Here is a 21,358-nt window from a genome sequence, read left to right on the forward strand (position 1 = left end):
AAGTTCTAGTACTTGTTTAATAGATGCCCTAAGATTTTCTATATCCTGAGGGTGCAGTGGCTCATGCCTGTAATCCCAACACTCTGGGAGGCTGAGGCAGGAGAATTGCTTGAGGTCAGAAGTTTGGGACCAGCCTGAACAAGATTGAGACCCAAACTCTACTAAGAATAGAACAAAAAATTAGCCAGGTGTGATGGTGTACACTTGTGATCCTAGCTACACAGGAGGCTAACACAGGATTGTTTTGAGTCCAGGAGTTTGAGGTTGCTGTGAACGATGGTGATGCTACCTTACTCTAACCAGGGCAACAGAGTGGTATCCTGTCTCAAAAAGAAAATAGAAAAAAAAAGATTCTCTACATCCACAATAATGTATTCTACAGATAAAGTTTTACACCTTTCAAATTTTTATGATTTTTATTTCTTTTTCTTGACTTCTTATACTGGCTAAGATATCCAATACAACATTAAGTGGAAGTGGTTAAAGCAGATACCCCTGAATTGTTCCATATCTTCAAAAAAAGTACATATTTCACCATAAAATATGATGTTATCTGTGGCTTTTTTATAGATACCCTTCATGAGATTAAAGTTCCCTTCTTTTTTTTTTTTTTTGTGAGACAGAGCCTTAAGCTGTCTGAGTGGAGTGCTGTGGCATCACAGCCCATAGCAACCTCCAACTCCTTGGCTTAAGCGATTCTCTTGCCTTAGCCTCCTAAGTAGCTGGGACTACAGGTGCCTGCCACAACACCTGGCTTTTTTGGTGTAGTTGTCATTGTTCTTTGGTAGGCCTGGGCAGGCCTGGATTTTAACCCACCTGCTCTGGTGTATGAGGCTGGTGCCTTAGTCGCTTGAGCTCAGGCGCCGAGCCTAAAGTTCCCTTCTTATACTAGTTTGCTGAATTTTTATCATGAATGGGTACATAAGTTTATCAAATATATTTTCTGTATCAATCAAAATTATTGTTTTTAGGCCAGGCATGGTAGCTCAAACCTATAATCCTAAGACTCTAGGAGGCCAAGGTGGGTAGATTGCCTGAGCTCACAGGTTTGAGACCAGCCTGAGCAAAAGTGAAACCTAAAAGTCTCTAAAGTAGGCCAGCACTGTGGCAGGCACCTGTAGTCCCAGCTACTTGGGAGGCTGAGGCAAGAGAATCGCGTAAGTCAAGAGTTTGAGGTTGCTGTGAGCTGTGATGACACAGCACTCTCAAGGGCAACAAAGTGCTTGTCTCAAAGAAAAAATAATTATTGTTTTTTCCTCCTTTATGATGAATTACATTGATTGATTTTGAAATGCTAAACCAAACTTGCAATACTGGTAATAAACTCCAGTTGGTTATACCGTATTTTCTTTTTAATATATTGCAGGATTAGAATTTTTAATGTTTTGTTGAGGATATTTCCATCTCTGTTATGCAACATATTGGTCTGTCATTTTTTTTATTATAATGTCCTTGACATGTTTTGGTATCAACAGTAATGCCATCCTCACAAAACAAGTTAGGAGAAAGGCTCTTTTTGAAAAGCTTGTGCCAATGGCAATTTCTGAAGAGGTAAAAGCAAGCAGTCATTGTCTGAATTTCTATTGTTATTACTTCAATAACTGAAAATGATTAAAACTATAGTGCTGAACAAAATCAAGATATTTTAGAAGAAAAAGTGTCTTAAAACTCTTATTAGCAAACTAATTCCTCTTTTGGGGACAAAGTACTTATCTATTATGGCTTTTTTTTTTTTTCAGGTTAATGTTAGGGTACAACCACGTCACAATATTTGAATTTATTAGGCAAGGTCCCTCTCGTAGTTGTGTCCCACACCCAGAAGTTGTGCCATATACCCCTACATTGTGTCCATTAAGTGGGAGCACACCAATCCCCCTACTCCTCCCTTCTCTCTACCTTGGTCCTCTTCCCCTCAACTTGAATTAAGTTTTTCTCCTATGTGGGTGTGTATTAGATTATCTACCAGCTTCATATTAATATTGAGTACACTGAATATTTGCTTTTCCATTCTTGTGATACTTCACTAAGAAGAATGTGTTTCAGTTCCATCCATGTTAATACAAAATATGTAAAGTCATCATCTTTTCTCATGGCTATGAATAGTATTCCATGGTATATATACAACACAGTTTGTTAGTCTACTCTTGAGTTGATGGGCATTTAGGCTGTTTGCACCTCTTGGAAATTGAGCTGTGATAAACAATCTAGTGCAAATTCTGACTCGTTTAAATTACTTTGTTTCCCAAAAGCTAAACCCTAAGCAAAGGTCAAGAGATTTTTAACTGCTTTTGTACCAATCTGAGATTTTTAGGAACTGAGAACCCATGTGTTAAAATAATTTCTTTAAACATTAGTAAACAACTTGTCCCTCTGCACTCAAATCATAATTGAGTTGGGAAAATATTCAATAAAAAGATTTTTATAGATTTAAATAAAGTTCCTTATAAGAGATCTCAGGGCAGTAGATAACACAGTCTGTAAAAGTTCAGATAAGGGAAAAATTATCGCAAGCTAATGTAGTCAAGAAAAGCCTTATAAACTATGAAAGAAGCAAAAGAGATGTACATTAAAAACACAGAGAGCTGGCAAAACTGAAGGCCAAAAGGCACAGTCTGAGTTAAGAGAGAAGGGAGCAGACAAGTTTAGCTGTGACACTGCAGGAAAGAGCACAGACCCTGGAGCCAGACTGCCTGGCTTCTGGTCTCGCCTCTACCACTTACTGCTTTGGGATGTTGTATAAGTTACTCAACTTGTTTGTGTTCTTATTTCCTTTAAAAATGAGGACAAAATCATGGAACAAGCTTCTCCAGTGATTGAATTAAATGACTGAAGATACATAAAGCTTTTAGAACAATTCCTGGCACAAAGAAAATCCTCTAGAAATAATTCAAAAGGAGAGTTGACATAACCTCATGAAATAATACCTACTGAGGTCAGATGGCATAAATAAATGAAGCTGGTGGGTTTGTTTAAAAAACATATTATTTGCTATTAAACACATGGAAGTCGTCTTCATTTCAAAATTTTTCTGGAAAAACATAATGATAGTCTACCTCTCCATTTCCTACTTTTAATACAGACATGAGTTCCAGAAATACTGAATTTTCATATAACTTGGTTATAAGATAAAACAATATAAGAAGTACAGTGATAACCGACAAATGATACTCAGCTGTAGATCAAGAGAAGTAATAGGAAAGAGCAGAAAAGAAGGAACTGGAGGTCACATCTAAAGAAAGACAGCACTATTGAGTCTCAGTTACTGCTGCTGTACCAGTAAAACAGAACACACCTCACTGCAAGTTTACCCACATGCTGCCAGTTTGCTACCTTTGATTTATAGCGTAATATTAAATTTGAACTTGATCAGCCGGGCACAGGGGCTTACACCTATAATCCTAGCACTTTGGGAGGCTGAGGTGGAGGATCACTTGAGCTTAGGAGTTTGTGACTCATAAGACTCTAAGCATTGTGGCTGGAGTAGTAGTAGTTCCAAGTAGTACCCTGTTTCCCCAAAAATAAGACAGTGTCTTATATTAAGGTGTGCTCCCAAAGATGCGCTAGGTCCTATTTTCAGGAGACGTCTTATAGTTCCTGTGAGTAGGTCTTATTTTCGGAGGATGTCTTATTTTCGGGAAAACAGGGTAGTTCCAGCTACTTTGGAGGCTGAGGCAGGAGGACCAAGGATTCTGAGTTTCTGTGAGCTAGGCTGATGCCATGGCACTTTAGCCTGGGGCAACAGAGAGACACTCTGTCTCAAAAAAAAAAAATTTGAACTTACCCTAACTAAAGTTACATTGAGGTGTTTGGAATTCATATTATAGGGCAGTAATTACTTTTTAACCCAGGTTCCTCTATATCCCTCTTCAGTGCTTTCTAGTACCTTTTTTTCTAGCATAGAAATAAAATAATTTCATCAAGGATTATTTCCCATATTTTTTAATGTATTAAATATGCTTTTCTAATCTATTCTCCTTTCCGCCCAAAGATTCTGATAAACATCTCAGTTGTTGGCATAACATTTGCCTGATGTGTTTCTACCTCCCTCCCTTCCCATTTCTCCATCTCTCTCTTGTCCAAACACACACAGCCACACAAAGTCACATTACAGGCAATGGGTACTAATGGTAGCCTTCAGCGGAAACAATACTGAGGGTTTTCTTCTTCCTGAAAATATTGTAGAGAATTTTGAGTCCAGGGCAAGGATTAAAAATAAATCTTAACTATACTTTGTCTTTCCAGAGCTAAGTATGTTAATATTTAACAGAATAGCAAGCATCCAATAAGAGAATAGTGTGATCAAAGGGCGTTTTAGGAGAACTAATTACTCAAATAAAGTATTTTCATATTTTATATGTATATACATTGCTTCCTAGTACTTTCTAGTACACTCTAGTACACATACACACACACACACATGAAAAGTAATTTCTTATTTTGCATTTGCTGCAATATTGTAACCAGGTCTAGGAACAAATTTCAATGGCCCCTATTTTTTTTTTAATTAATACAATCTTCTCCCTCTCCTTTTAGGTCGACACAGCTTGACAACCAGAACTAACTTTTTTTTTTTTGTAGAGACAGAGTTTCACTTTATTGCCCTCGGTAGAGTGCCATGGTGTCACACAGCTCACAGCAATCTCCAACTCCCGGGCTTAGGCGATTCTCCTGCCTCAGCCTCCCAAGTAGCTGGGACTACAGGCGCCCGCCACAACACCCGGCTATTTTTTGTTGCAGTTTGGCGGGGGCTGGGCTTGAACCCGCCACCCTCGGAATATGGGGCCGGCGCCCTGCTCACTGAGCCACAGGCGCCGCCCAACAAGAACTAACTTTTAACTAACTGGCCTTTTGAGTTATCTTCCAAAAATGGCAGAATTTTGGTGAGACTAAAGAGTTGAGATTCCAAAGGTCCCTGGGCAGACTTCCCAACACCAAAAGTCACAATCCCTTGCTAACCTGCTCCAAGACACAGAGCCCCTCCTTAATTTCAACACATTCCAAATTCCCAATGCATTGGCCCCTCATTTAAAGCCCCTGACTCCCTTAGTTAGTGATTTGAGGCTGTTTCCCCTGTTCATAACATTTTCATTAAAAATTCCTTTCTTTGCTGGCTCAGCGCCCGTAGCTCAGTGAGGGCGCAGGCAGCATACACTGAGGCTGGTGGGTTCAAGCCCAGCCTGGGCCTGCTGAATAACAATGAGAACTGCAACCAAAAACAAATAGTTGGGCGTTGTGGCAGGACCCTATAGTCCTAGCTACTCGGGAGGCTGAGGCAAGAAAATTGCTTAAGCCCAAGAGTTTGAGGTTGTTGTGAGCTGTGATATCACAGCACTCTACCAAGGGCAGCATAGTGAGACTCTGTCTAAAAAAAAAAAATTCCTTTCTTTGGCAATCCTTGTTGACTAAATAATTGGCATTCTCTGCAACTAGCAATAGGTTCCAATCTGGAACACCTCAAGGTTTCATTTACAATACTACTACTCTTCAGCAGTATAAACATTAGTAATAGCAAACTGCTTAAACCCAAAAAGAAAATATAAATATTTTAATGGCCATGAAAAAATATCAGATAAATTTAAGCCCCATGTGCAAAATCAGGCCATCATTTTTTTATGGCTCACATTAAGGACAAATTTATTTACATGTTCATTTCCTTGAATTGTCAGAAATACAACTGACAGAATACAGTCCGTGTTCTAAGTGACAATATTTATAAATGTTAGCAGTGTAATATTCTCATAAGGCTAAAGATGAATTCCTACCTAAAACACACACTTACTTTAGATTTTAATTAAATCAAACTCAAATTGAGAGACATGGGGTTGGCAAACTTCTTCCAGATAATAAATATTGTTTTATCTGGCAAACTTCTTGGCCAGACAATAAATATTTCAGGCACTGAGGGCCACATATCATCTCTGCCAAATATTTTATCTTTATTATCTGGCAAACTTCTTGGCCAGGTAACAAATATTTTAGGCATTGAGGGCCGTATATCATCCAAATATTCTTTATTGTTTTTATTTCGTTTTTACAGTGCTTTAAAAATGAAAAGACCATGCTTAGCACAACAGCTATGCAAAAATAGGCAGAGGGTTGAATGTGGCCCATAAGCTGTAGTCTGCCAGCACCTTGTTTGTTTTGAGACAAAGTCCTTTTTCTTAGGAAATGCACAATGAAGCACATTAGGTAAAGAGCCATGGTATTTGTGACTTATTCTCAAGTGATTCAGCAAAAATAAGGATAACATATGTGAGCAAGAAATAAAAGATGTGGAGAGATGTTCACAATTGGTAAAGGTAGGAGAAAGGAGTTCACTATACTATGTTTGTGAGTTTGCTTTAAATTTAGTCTGTTTTTCAAAATAAAAAGCTAATCTTCAAAAAAAAAAAAAAAAGCCATAGAGCATAGATGCTCTCTGATGAGGTTTGAACCCAGAAGCCTCAAGGTACAGGCATAAATCAAAAGTATTCTGTCATGAAGGTCGTGTGAATACATACCCATGGGTCCAAAGGTATCGCGATTCTCCTGTCATCACCAGCAAACTACGACGAGGCAGCAGGACCGGCACTGTGACTCCATCTGGATGTTTAAAATCCATGACAACCTTAAAGCAAAGACAAAGACATAGAGATCAATCTAAAATTTCATTACTCCAAGGATTATAATGGTTAATAGAGTCTAGCTATCTTCTTAGGCTAACAGATTGAAACATGATAATGTTTATAGAACAGCACTGCCTAGTGGTTCTCAAATGTTAGTGTACATGATAATCAACTGAATGACAAAACAATCCTGTAATTTATCCACAGAGATTCAGACTCAGCAGGTCTGGAGTGAGGCTCTGACAACTGCATTTCTAACAAACACTCCAAGAAATTATGAAGCAGGTGGTCTCAGGCTCACACTATGGAAAACAGTTGGGTAGTGGTCAAACACAGGGACTTGGGGGCTGAAACACTGATATCTTGGCTTTTCCATTTACTGGTTCTATGACCCAGGAGAAGCCATTTAATCCTTGTGCCTCAGTTTTTCCAACCCTTACAAGGTTGCTACACGAACTAAAGATGAGATAGACATAAACCACAGTATCTGGCACATAGTAATACACAAAAAAGAAATATTTTTTATTATTTACAGAATGTTAATAATCCAAGAAGAAGTGACTAATAAATATAGATTCTCATATAATCCATTTGTACCTTTAAAGTCTACGAAAACATACTGGAAGGAGAGGCTTATTAATAAGAGATAGTCAAAGAGGACAGGAACATTTTCAGCAACTTTTCCTAAGTTATGCTCAAAGATTATTCCGAGTAGCAACCTATAAAAATACAATACCCAAGAAAATGTGTGTGTCCTTGGAACTCACCGAACACCGAAGACTTCAGTATAACCAAAGCAATAGCTGACAAATGTGAATTTAAAAGGCATACAACAGGGCTGAAAATATTTAAGTAAACAAATCAACCCATTTCAAAAACAAATGTAACAACCAAGTATAAGTGGGATGAACAAATTTCGCATAATGCCTTAAAGGTAAACTTAGCACAGTACTCGGCACAAAGTAAGCATTTAATAGTGGTAGCTGCTATTATTAACTATATGGGATCAAATTAGGTAACACACAAAAATTCTCTATAAACCACAAAAAATTATATAGATCTAAGCTAGGGTATTTTTCCCTTTCTAACCTTCCAATTTAAGTATAGAAAATAAAGTAAGATGATAAAATTTAATTTCCCAACATTATCTTTCCAAATGTCCACATATAATTTCATATAATCATACTCCAAAAGCATTCTGTTTATATATACTGCAGTTCAATTTTGAAGTTTTTAGAGATCAAGTGTATTGATATCTGCCACTTTCTTAAAATGTCTAAATAAAAGAAGATGGACTAGTTCCTTCCCTCCCTCCCTCCCTCCCTTCCTTCTTTTTCTTTCTCTCTCTCTTTCTTTCCTTTTCTTTCTTTCTTCCTTTCTTTCTTTTCTTCCTTTTCCTTTACTTTGTTACTCAGTCACCCTGGGTTTGAGTGCCATGACATCATAGCTCATGAAAACCTCAAACTCTTAGGTTCAGGTGGTTCTTTTGCCTTAGCTTCCCCAAGTAGCTGCTACAGGTACCTACCACAGCAACTGGCTATTTTTAGAGATGGGGTCTCACTCTTGCTCAGGCTGGTCTCAAACTCCTGAGCTCAAGCAATCCACTAGCCAGGCCTCCCAGAGTGCTAGGATTACAGGCGTGAACCACTGAACCTGGCCATTGAAAATGTTTTTCTTATTAAATTGAATTGTACATGTGTAAAAAAAAAAAAAAAAGAAGATGGACTAATAAACAGAAGGCTAAAGTGATGGATATATATTTGATGAAGCAAGTGTATTAAAATGTTAAGTGTGGAATCTAGGTAATGGATATATAGGTATTTACTACCCAATTCTTCAACTTTTCTGTATGTCAATTTTCTTAATAAATTGTTGGAGAAAAAAATCACCACAGCCCATTTTTAAACCAATGTACATAGGTTTCAATTTTCTTCTGTTCTTTTTCTTTTTTTAGAGACAGGGTCTCACCCTGTTGCCCAGAATGGAGAGCAGCTGGTGCCATCAACCCCGGACTCAAGGGTTACTCAGCCTAAGCCTCTGCAGCTGGGACACCAGGAGTGCACCACCATGTCTGGCTCATTTTTCTGTTTTTGAAGAGACAAGGGTCTCACTAGACACATAGGAAAGAATAATGAGAATATTTCTAATATTACTTTATTAGAGACAAATACCTGTGGCTCAAAGAAAATCCACATCCAAATAAAAACTGTCATGATGGGAAAATATTTTCAAAAACTAGACTCTAATTCATTCGTCAAACAAATGCTTATCAATGACTGTGTGAGACATCAAAGCTACAACTGTGAATAAGAGAGACAGGTTCTCTGCACACTAGGAGGTTATAGTTTCAGGCAAATATTTAACATGTTTTACAAATGCACAATACTTATGTATTTCTGAGATTCAAATATATTCCGTCCTATCAACAAAGTAATGATTTTCAAATAGAAAAATTCTAGTTTAAACAAACAAGGAGAACTAACAAGAGATGTATGAACATAATACTAAATTTGGAAATGCAACCAAACAAGCCACAAGCTATGGTAGTATGTTAAAAGATGTGGAGAACACTTATCATTGATGATCATTACTGATCTGTCCTTCCTTCCTGAGCACTGTTTTGTAAAACATTATGTTAAGGACTAGTAACAATTAGGTCAATTGACTTACCTGATTATCAAGTATTAAAATAACACAATTATTCATTCATATATTCAATAAAAATTTATTTTATGACTTTGTGCTAAATACAGTGCCAAGCGTGAGATCACAAAAAGAACAAATACACACAAAAAAGGTGTCAATTACACACTATGGGTATTATTTTCCTAATAATTTTTCTTAAAAACAATTAAGCAAAATAATAAAACTAATAAACACAAATCCTCTATAAAAGAATTTCCCAATATAAAAAAATCACATATGCTTTATACATTTTTAAATGCATAAAATATAGGAAAGTGCAGAGAGAGAAATAAAGTAACTCTCCAGGGATAACCATCGCTATTAACATTCGGACCTACTTTTTTCCAGTGAAACTGCTTATTCTTTTTTGTTTGTTTGGTTTTTTGTTGTTGTTGCTGTTTAGAGATGGGTCTTGCTATACCTCCTGGGCTGGAGTTGAACCCCTGGGCTCAAGAGATTCTCCCACCTCAGCCGCCAAGTAGCTGGGACGACAGGCACACACCACTGCACCCAGCCAAAATTTCTATGTAATTTAATTGAACACATATTTTTTTATGAAATTTGGCATCTTGCAATTTTTACATTATATAGAGTAACAAACATTACTGATATCTGAAATATCATTTCTAATGATAGCAAAATATTTCATCATATGGCTGTACCATAATTTACCTTGGTATTGTTTTGTCAGATACTTAATACACGTATATTTTTATTATAGTATTTTAATGAGCAACTTAATAAACTTTTATCATAACTTCTATCTTAGAAACAGAGTTGCCAGGCCAAAGAGTATGAGCAATTTTTAAAGTTCTTTATTAAGAGAGACAAACCGCTATCCAAGGGCTCGACCAATCTACACTTCCACTAGTAGTATAAAACCATTTGATCATGTTCTCACCAAAAACCTTAATTTCAAAACTAAATAAACCATACATTATTGCTTTACTTTGCAAATCACTGAAAACTTAAATGGCAGATCATTTCTAATTGTTATCTTTTCATTTATGGTCTTTTTTTTTTTTTTTTTTGGAGAGACAGAGTCTCACTTTACTGCCTTTGGTAGAGTGCTATTTAGGGTCATTTTAATGTATGACAGTTTTCAGGGCCAGCTTCAGAAGCACTGAAACCGACCATAGAAGGGACTCTAACGCTGGGCTTAATGCTCTGCTGTCACTGTCCTGGAATTCTTAACATTATCTTTGAACCTGTGTTTTGCTAACTGGAGTCTGATGAAGTAACTGAACATGTGCAGAGGAGAGGAGATGCACACACGTGCCTGCCCTCAGTCCTTTGAGGCCCACTTGGGTAACAGCCCAGGAGGCCCTAAGAGCACATAAAGTGTGAGAGTTCAGCAAGATTCAGAGTACAAGGTACTCATTTTATATCTACTGCTGAGTCAGCAGGTTCTCTGACAGTGAAAAGCCACCAGAACTTGCTTCCTAGGCAGAATGAAGGCAATGATGTTGCAGGAAACAAAAACAACCAGTGAACCCTACTGTTATATCCTTTCCTACTCATGTTAGTTCCCTGCATTAGCCAACCACTTACAGTGAAAATGATGACACAGAAAAAATGGAAAGATAAGACAACCTGTCAGGAACTCAGCTGCAAAAGAGCTCAGCTGCCCGGTGTTAGAGCAGCCAATTAAAGCAACAAGCTAAAAAATGATCCCTTATTACAATAGTATTAGCAGGGGTCTAAAATCAGACACCATTTACCTGCTAAACCTTGTACCAGTCAAAGGTGAGGTGGATCACTGCAGACACGGGGATCACCTCACTGTTGAGGGAGCCCTGAACATAAGCCTCCAGCAGTTGGACAAACACAGTATGTCAAGGGAAGGGGGCAGGGGGAGGACCAGGAGCTGGAAAGCAGTGAGCACTAAGTCACAGGGAGGACAACTGTCTTCCAGGTTTCCCACCTCCCCCCACAAGGTGGCCTTGGCAGAGGCACCTGAAGAGGACCTCAGATGAAGATACCCAGCAACGAAGATGCCTGGGCTAAGAATGCAAATAAGCGTAAGAACATGAGCGCCAGGGAAGCCTATCTCTTTTATTTGCAACTCCCCTGAGAGACAGGCTGTTAAAGCACGGGCTACACATCAAGTCTGGTCCCGGGAGCGCTTTCCCACACAGGCCAGTTAGGGATAGCCTTTGTAATCACTTACAGTCAGGCCTAAAAAATCACATCAGGTTTCAGTGTGGACCTCCTCCCACCCATACTTCCTCTTCCTTCCAGACCCTCCTTACTCATCACGAAGGCAGACAGTAGGATGTGTACCTATCAAGACGCAAAACCAAAACAATTACAGTTGAATTAGTTTTGTGCAGCATTTCCACTACTCTGGTAAAAATGATCACATAAGCATCTACAAGTAAAAGATACAAATTAAGTTTGGTGATTCCATATTAGTTAAGTGTTTGTGTTTTGTTTTGTTTTTCTTGAGACGGTCTCACTATGTTATCCTGGTAGAGTGCCATGGCATAACAGCTCACACAACCTCAAACTCTTAGGCTTAAGCAATACTCTTGCCTCAGCCTCCCAAGTAGTTGCCAAATAGCTGCCACCACAACAGCAGCTATTTTTTTTTTATTGTTATAGTTGTCTTTGTTGTTTAGGAGGCCCAGGCCAGGCTCGAACCTGCCTTGGTGTATGTGGCCGGTGCCCTAAGCACTGAACTATGGGTGCTGAGCCAAAGTGTTCTTACATTTGCATTTAAAACTAGTAGCATAGGGCAGGGCCTGTGGCTCAAGGAGTAGGGTGCCAGCCCCATATACCGGAGTTGGCAGGTTCAAACACAGCCCCAGTCAAAAACTGCAAAACAAACAAACAAACAAAAAAATAGTATTATACAAAATAAAAATAAGATTAAAAATTCATGCCAATAATTTAAAATTTAGATTTTCTTACTAAGAAAGACATTAAATACCAAATAAAAACCACCTTGATAAGACAGATGAGAGAGACCATAGAAGAAAAAAAAGCTGGTGTGGGAGGCGGAACATGATGGCGGACAGGACAGACGTGTAGCCCACCTCTCCCAAGCCACCAGGTGAGAGGAAAGGCGGTCTGGACCTTCCCTGTGTGTGGATTATTGGAGTGGACAGACAGCTGGAGACGCCCAGCGAACTGGCAGTTTGCTATATATGAGGGGTAATTTAAAATCACAGACTCTGTTGTAGAGATTCTTCCCTGCTCCGCCAGGCCGGCCAGCAGGCCCCTCCCCTACGGAGGTCAGCAGCTTGTAAATGCTGACAAAATGCAATTGACAAATAATTAATCCTGAACTGAGGGAGGCATCCAAAAGGAGAGCCACTCAAAACCACAGGAGCTGGGCAAACTGTTGGACAATTGAAGGGAAGGGATCCTGCCCGGGAAACAGACATTTTGAACTACCCCAAAGGGCGGGCACCTTTCCCCCAGTGTTGGAGGGGGCTGGTGGTTCAGGCTGCACGGCGAACTGCCAGGTGCCCATCCAAAAAGGAAACTCTGAACAATAAAACTCAAAATAAGTCCCCCGAGTGCTCCAACCACGGGAACCGGCTTGAAGCCTAGGACCCGGCATTGGCTGCTGAAGCCGCGGAAACCAGCTACAGGAGATAGAGTTGAGAGCACCAAGGACCCCGCGAACTCAGCACTGCTCCCCTTATGGCCGATTGAAGTCGCCACTTTGCGGGAGAACCTGGGAACAGAGTGGAGAGACTTAGGAAGCGTGGACACCTGCACTGAGTGGGAAGGTTGGTCGCAAGTGCTGTCTGGAAAAGAACAGCTGGGGTTGCACAATTCTTAGGCGACAAACTTTTACGGAAACTCCAAAATGGCAATCGGACATGGAAGGTGGTTACCATGGTAACAGTATAAACTGTAAATCAGGTATGTCTCGGAACCACACACAGCGCCACCTGGTGTCCAGAAAGTATATTGCAGTATGAATATATTCCTACAAAAGTTGATCCCTACAGCAGACATATAGATATTTATAGGTATATTTCTACACACAAGAATATTTTTGTAGCTGGTGCCTTTTTTTTTTGTTTTGTTTTGGTTTTTGTGGATTTTGTTGTTGTTGTTTTGTTTTTGTCTGTTTTTTCCTCACCATTTTCTTAGAGGAGATTTCGATAATTTTTTATTATTACTGTTTATATAGATATATTTTTATTTCTATGTCTTCTAATTTTAATTTCTTCTTTCTTCTCACTTAACATTCCTTCTAACACCACTTCTTTCTCTCTTTTTTCCTTTCTTTCAATTATTTTACAATTATCACTATTTTTATTGCAGTTGTTCTTATATTGCTGTTGTCGTGGCTGTTGCCTGTATGTCTGTGTGTTTCCGTCTGTCTCTGTATCTATGGGCCCATGTGCCTGGTAACCTTTGTATCTGTTTATTTGTTCATTTGGTCTCAATGAGCTTGGTGTTACGACCTGCAACCCTGAGCTCCTAACACTCCCCTCCACTCTCACTCCGTGATCTGGAGACCTGCCGGCCCAGAAGTCCAGATTCTTGGGTGAACTCTCAAGAGGTGTAGACAGGACCTGGACTGCAGGTGGCCAGTGCTGACTCTGTAGCAAAGGAGCGAGAAGACAACGGTCGGCTGAGAGAGAATTACACTGGAGCGGTGGTGCCCCGAGGTGCAGAGCAACAGCCGTCTTCAGCAATAACAAGGCCCACCCCCAGATATCCCATAGCCTCTCCTCCTGTCTTCCTGGGCAACCAGATGAGGCCGAGCATCTTTTCAGATGGCAACCACCATGGAACAGACCTGGGACTGAAACAGGCCCCGTGAGTAAAGGGTTTTCCTGAGACGGTACTGACCTGGGTGGAACACGGGGACTAGAAAACACACCCGCAGAGCCAGGAAACTCCCAGGGTGGGGCTGATCCAGAGGACCACTCTACTGAGCCTAAGACTCACCTGGCCCTTAGGGGATCACCAGCCTATAGACAAAGGAGGCCAAGAGGCTACAGCCAACAACTGCTCATGCTACGAATACAAACCCGCAAGACAAAAGACAGGGCCTGAGGCACAGGTTCTGGGAAATCAAATCAGCCTCTCCGCTGCAGAGAAATCTGGCAAGGTCAGAAACAAACTCCCACAGGGTTGTTCCCTTCATCCAGTAACATAAACTAAGGGTGGGGCTGGAACTGAGTGAACAACTCCAGCCTCCATCAAGTGCCCGAGGTTGACAGGCCACACCACTCCCTGCTGGATAAAGACAGAGAATAGCGGCCTAGTCGAGCAGACACAGATTACCCTGTGAATTAGGCAGGTGCAAACCCCTGGAGTATCTGCTTACTGCAGACAACTGACTGGGTCACAGCCCTGTGGGGCTAGCAGCGACTGGGTGTGACACAGCGGCAGGGTGGGGAAGGACGCATCAATCTTCCCAGACTGATCTATTTACTGGTGGTTCTTCCTGACTCCACGCAGCACTGGAGCAAGCCATTTTAGAGCAGTCACCAGACCCCTGTGATCTAGTTCCCAGGGACCTCTTGAACTCTCCCACCTGAGGTAGCTGCTGACTGAGACAATTGACTTGGACCTTTTGAACTGAGTCACTCACCTGGGGACTATCCAGGTGGTGCCCTGGGTGTGTGGTTGTAGGAAGGTTTGATTTTCCTTTTCCATTTGTTGCCTGTGGTGGGTGGGGTGACTTAATTGCTGGTATTTCTCCACAGCTGAGACTTCAACCCAGGGTAACTGTTTCACTAGGGTCACATAGAAACCAGCTGAAAACAAGTCAGAACCACTTAGCCCCTCTACACCAAACAGGGCCCCAGTTTCTCAGGCCACAGCACTGTATGGGTCCTCGATAAAACACCAGAGGAAAATCAAAGGGAGTAAAAGAATCATGGGGCAGAATCAGCGGAAAAACTCTGGTAACATGAATAACCAGAATAGATCAACCCCCCCAAGGAAAGATACGGCAGATGTAATTGAAGATCCCATTCACAAACAACGGCTGAGATGTCAGAAATCGAATTCAGAATTTGGATGGCAAACGAGATTAACAAAATGGAATTAGGAATTCGTGGAGAAATTCAAAAGCTGTCTCAAGAATTTAAAGACAAAACCACAAAAGACTTAGACACATTGAAACAAGAATTTGCAGCCCTCAAAGATATGAAAAATACAGTAGAATCCTTTAGCAACAGAATGGACCAAGCAGAAGAAAGGATCTCTGACATGGAAGATAAAGCCTTTGAACGCTCCCAAACTCTCAAAGAGGAAGAGAAATGGAGAGCAAAAATGGATCACTCACTCAGAGAGCTCTGGGATAACTCAAAGAAGGCAAATATCCAACTTATAGGAATTCCTGAAACAGATGACGTGGCCTCACTGGGCGTAGAGGCTCTTCCACATGAAATTATGAAAAGGCAGTTCTAAGAGGGAAATTTATAGCACTGCAAGCCTTCCTCAGGAGAATGGAAAGAGAGGAAGTAAGCAACTTAATGGGACATCTCAAGAGACTGGAAATGGAAGAACACTCCAACCCCAAATCCAGTAGAAGAAAAGAAATAACCAAAATCAGAGCAGAACTAAATGAAATTGAAAACAAAAGATCAATAAATCAAAAAGCTGGTTTTTTGAAAAGGTCAACAAAATAGATAAACCTTTGGCCAACCTAATCAGGAAAAAAAAAGAGTAAAATCTCTTAATCTCATCAATCAGAAACAACAAAGACGAAATAACAACAGACTCCTCAGAAATCCAAAAAATACTTAATGAATATTACAAGAAGCTTTACTCTCAGAAATACGAAAATCTGAAGGAAATTGACCGTTACTTGGAAGCACGTCACCTTCCAAAACTTAACCAAAATCAAGTGGAAATGTTGAACAGGCCCATATCAAGTTCGGAAATAACATCAACCATACAAAATCTCCCCAAAAAGAAAAGCCTGGGACCAGATGGTTTTACGTCAGAATTCTACCAAACCTTTAAAGGGGAATTAGTACCTATATTACTCAACCTGTTCCAAAAGGTACAAAAAGAAGGAAGACTACCCAACACGTTCTATGAAGCAAACATCATCCTGATCCCCAAACCAGGAAAAGACCCAACAAGAAAAAAAATTATAGACCAATATCACTAATGAATATAGATGCAAAAATATTCAACAAGATTCTAACAAACAGAATCCAGAAACATATCAAACAAATCATACATCATGACCAAGTCGGTTTTATCCCAGGGTCTCAAGGCTGCTTCAATATACATAAATCTATAAATGTAATTCAGCACATAAACAAATTAAAAAACAAAGACCATATGATTTTCTCAATCGATGCAGAAAAAGCTTTTGATAACATCCAACATCCCTTCATATCAGAACACTTAAGAAAATTGGTATAGAAGGGACATTTCTTAAACTGATAGAGACCATCTACAGCAAACCCACAGCCAATATCATATTGAAGGGAGTTAAATTGGAATCATTTCCACTTAGATCAGGAACCAGACAAGGCTGCCCATTCTCTCCATTGCTCTTTAACATTGTAATGGAAGTTTTAGCCACGGCAATTAGGGAAGAAAAGGCGATCAAGGGTATCCACATAGGGTCAGAAGAGATCAAACTTTTGCTCTTCGCAGATGATATGACTGTATATCTGGAAAATACTAGGGACTCTACTACAAAACTCTTAGAAGTGATCAAGGAATACAGCAGTGTCTCAGGTTACAAAATCAACATTCATAAATCGGTAGCCTTTATATATACCAAAAATAGTCAAGTTGAAAAAACAATTAAGGACTCTATCCCAATCACAGTAGTGCCAAAGAAGATGAAATATTTGGGAGTTTATCTAACAAAGGACATGAAAGATCTATATAAAGAGAACTATGAAACTCTAAGAAAAGAGATAGCTGAGAATGTTAACAAATGGAAAAATATACCATGGTCATGGTTGGGAAGAATCAACATTGTTAAAATGTCCATACTACCCAAAGCAATATATAATTTCAAAGCAATCCCCATTAAAGCTCCACTGTCATACTTTAAAGATCTTGAAAAAACAATACTTCATTTTATATGGAATCAGAAAAAACCTCGAATAGCCAAGACATTACTCAAAAATAAAAACAAAGCAGGAGGAATCACGCTACCAGACCTCAGACTATACTACAAATCGATAGTGATCAAAACAGCATGGTACTGGCACAAAAACAGAGAAGTAGATGTCTGGAACAGAATAGAGAACCAAGAGACGAATCCAGCTAATTACCATTATTTAATCTTTGACAAGCCAATTAAAAACATTTAGTGGGGGTCTCTCACTCGCCACCGACAACCTGCCATGCCGCGCGCACACCCTGCCGCCGCCCCGCAGAAATGCTTCGATTACCCACAGTTCTTCGCCAGATAAGACCAGTGTCCAGGGCACTGGCTCCCCATCTCACTCGGACTTATGCCAAAGATGTAAAATTTGGTGCAGATGGCCGAGCCTTAATGCTTCAAGGTGTAGACCTTTTAGCCAATGCTGTAGCCGTTACAATGGGGCCAAAGGGAAGAACAGTGATTATTGAACAAAGTTGGGGAAGTCTCAAGGTAACAAAAGATGGTGTGACTGTTGCAAAGTCAATTGACTTAAAGGATAAATATAAAAATATTGGAGCTAAACTTCTTCAAGATGTTGCCAATAACACAAATGAAGAGCCTGGGGATGGGACCATCACTGCCACTGTGTTGGCACGGTCCATTGCCAAGGAAGGCTTCGAAAAGATTAGCAAAGGTGCTAATCCAGTGGAAATCAGGAGAGGTGTGATGTTAGCTGTTGATGCTGTCATTGCTGAACTGAAGAAGCAGTCTAAACCTGTGACAACTCCTGAAGAAATTGCTCAGGTTGCTACAATTTCTGCAAATGGAGACAAAGAAATTGGCAGCATCATTTCTGATGCAATGAAAAACGTTGGAAGAAAAGGTGTCATCACAGTAAAGGATGGAAAAACACTGAATGATGAATTAGAAATTATTGAAGGCATGAAATTTGATGGAGGCTATATTTCTCCATACTTTATTAACACATCAAAAGGTCAGAAATGTGAATTCCAGGATGCCTATGTTCTATTAAGTGAAGAAAATTTCTAGTGTTCAGTCAATTGTACCTGCTCTTGAAATTGCCAATGCTCACCGTAAGCCCTTGGTCATAATTGCTGAAGATGTTGATGGAGAAGCTCTAAGCACACTCGTTTTGAATAGGCTAAAAGTTGGTCTTCAAGTTGTAGCAGTCAAAGCTCCAGGTTTTGGTGATAATAGAAAGAACCAGCTTAAAGACATGGCTATTGCTACTGGTGGTGCAGTGTTTGGAGAAGAGGGGTTGACCCTAAATCTTGAAGATGTTCAGCCTCATGACTTAGGAAAAATTGGAGAAGTCATTGTGACCAAAGATGATACCATGCTCTTGAAAGGAAAAGGTGACAAGGCTCAAATTGAAAAACGTATTCAAGAAATTGTTGAGCAGTTGGAGATTACATCTAGTGAATATGAAAAGGAAAAACTGAATGAACGTCTGGGAAAACTTTCAGATGGAGTAGCTGTGCTGAAGGTTGGTGGAACAAGTGATGTTGAAGTAAATGAAAAGAAAGACAGAGTTACAGATGCTCTTAATGCCACAAGAGCTGCTGTTGAAGAAGGCATTGTTCTTGGAGGGGGTTGTGCTCTGCTTCGGTGCATTCCAGCCTTGGACTCATTAACTCCAGCTAATGAAGATCAAAAAATTGGTATAGAAATTATTAAAAGAACACTCAAAATTCCTGCAAAGACCATCGCTAAGAATGCAGGTGTTGAAGGATCTTTGATAGTGGAGAAAATAATGCAAAGTTCTGCAGAAGTTGGTTATGATGCTACGATTGGAGATTTTGTGAATATGGTGGAAAAAGGAATCATTGATCCAACAAAGGTTGTAAGAACTGCTTTACTGGATGCTGCTGGGGTAGCTTCTCTGTTAACTACAGCAGAAGTTGTAGTCACAGAACTTCCTAAAGAAGAGAAGGACCCTGGAATGGGTGCAGTGGGTGGCATGGGAGGTGGTATGGGAGGTGGCATGTTCTGATTCCTAGAATAGTGCTTTACCATTAATGAACTGCGACAAGAAGCTCAAGGCAGTGTTCCTCACCAATAACTTCAGAGAAGTCAGTTGAAGAAAGTGAAGAAAAGGCTGGCTGATGTTTAAGAAAATCACTATAACCATCAGTTACTGGTTTCAGCTGACAAATATAATGGTTTACTGCTGTCATCCATTGTCCATGCCTACAGATAATTTATTTTGTATTTTTGAATAAAAAGACATTTGTACATTCCTGATACTGGGTGCAAGAGCCATGTACCAGTGTACTGCTTTCAACTTAAATCACTGAGGCATTTTTACTACTATTCTGTTAAAATCAGAATTTAAGTGCTTGCCATCACCAGATGAAAAGTTAAAAAGCAGCCTTTCTGTGGAGAGTAAGAATAATTGTGTACAAAGTAGAGAAATACCCAATTATGTGACATCCTTTGTGTAATAAAAATTTGTTTAAAGTTAAAAAAAATAATAATAAAACATTCAGTGGGGAAGATTCCCTATTTAACAAATGGTGCTGGGTGAACTGGCTGGCAACCTGCAGAAGACTGAAACTGGAACCACACCTCTCACCATTAACTAAGATAGACTCTCACTGGATTAAAGATTTAAACCTAAGACATGAAACTATAAAAATACTAGAAGAGAGTGCAGGGAAAACCCTTGAAGAAATTGGATTGGGCGAGTTTTTTATGAGAAGGACCCCCCGGGCAATTGAAGCTGCTTCAAAAATACACTACTGGGACTTGATCAAACTAAAAAGCTTCTGCACAGCCAAGAACACGGTAAGTAAAGCAAGCAAACAGCCCTCAGAATGGGAGAAGATATTTGCAGCCTATGTATCCGACAAAGGTTTAATAACCAGAATCCACAGAGAACTCAAACGCATTAGCAAGAAAAGAACAAGGGATCCCATCACAGGCTGGGCAAGGGACTTGAAGAGAAACTTCTCTGAAGAAGACAGGCGCACAGCCTTCAGACATGAAAAAATGCTCATCATCTTTAATCATCAGAGAAATGCAAATCAAAACTACTTTGAGATATCATCTAACTCCAGTGAGACTAGCCTATATCCACAAAATCCCAAGACCAGAGATATTGGCGTGGATGTGGAGAAAAGGGAACACTTTTGCACTTCTGGTGGGAATGCAGATTAATACATTCCTTTTGGAAAGAGATATGGAGAGCACTTAAAAGATCTAAAAATAGATCTGCCATTCAATCCTGTAATCCCCCTACTGGGCATATACCCAGAAGACCAAAAATCACACCATAACAAAGATATTTGTATCAGAATATTTATTGCAGCCCTATTCATAATTGCTAAGTCATGGAAAAAGCCCAAGTGCCCATCGATCCACGAATGGGTTAATAAATTGTGGTATATGTACACCATGGAATATTATGCAGCCTTAAAGAAAGATGGAGACTTTACCTCTTTCATGTTTACATGGATGGAGCTGGAACGTATTCTTCTTAGTAAAGTGTCTCAAGAATGGAAGAAAAAGTACCCAATGTACTCACCCTTATTATGAAATTAATGTAGGACCTTCACATGAAAACCCAGTTACAACCTAAGAATAGGGAGAAGGGGGAAAGGGAGGGGAGGGAGGGGGGAGGTAGGTGGAGGGAGGGGAATTAATGGGATTATACCTGTGGTGCATCTTACAAGGGTATATGTGAATCCTAGTAAATGCGGAATGTAAAGGTCTTAGCAAAATAACTAAGAAAATGCTACGAAATCTATGTTAACTAGTGTGATGAAAATGTGTCAAATGATCTATGAACCAAGTGTATCGTGCCCCATGATCATACTAATGTACACAGCTATGACTTAATAAAAATAAAGAAAGAAAGAAAGAAAGAAGAAAATAAAGCTTTATATTTTAGTACCTTTAGTGATACATCTGCCTGCTTTTTGAACACAAAGTCTACATTTTCATTTTGAACAGGGTTCTGTAATTTCAATAGCTGGCCCTAAAAGCTATTCATTTTTTTTTATGC

At 39.7% G+C, this 21,358-nt stretch overlaps 1 protein-coding gene and 1 pseudogene across 5 annotated transcripts in view; one reads left to right on the top strand and one right to left on the bottom strand.

The window, feature by feature from the left end:
• ALKBH8 (alkB homolog 8, tRNA methyltransferase) overlaps positions 1 to 21,358 on the bottom strand; it is a 108,321-nt gene that overhangs the window by 60,380 nt on the left and 26,583 nt on the right. For all 4 annotated transcript variants that reach the window (XM_053594930.1, XM_053594931.1, XM_053594929.1 and 1 more), the window contains exon 8: positions 6,501 to 6,607. In XM_053594930.1, the coding sequence (XP_053450905.1) occupies positions 6,501 to 6,607 (107 nt within the window). The remainder of the gene's footprint in view (positions 1 to 6,500; positions 6,608 to 21,358) is intronic.
• On the top strand, positions 17,602 to 19,816 carry LOC128588234 (60 kDa heat shock protein, mitochondrial-like; annotated as a pseudogene). The gene has a single exon (XR_008380736.1). The product of XR_008380736.1 is annotated as a 60 kDa heat shock protein, mitochondrial-like (transcript).

This window comes from Nycticebus coucang, chromosome 6 (assembly GCF_027406575.1).
Source record: "Nycticebus coucang isolate mNycCou1 chromosome 6, mNycCou1.pri, whole genome shotgun sequence".
NCBI classification, from domain to species: domain Eukaryota; kingdom Metazoa; phylum Chordata; class Mammalia; order Primates; family Lorisidae; genus Nycticebus; species Nycticebus coucang.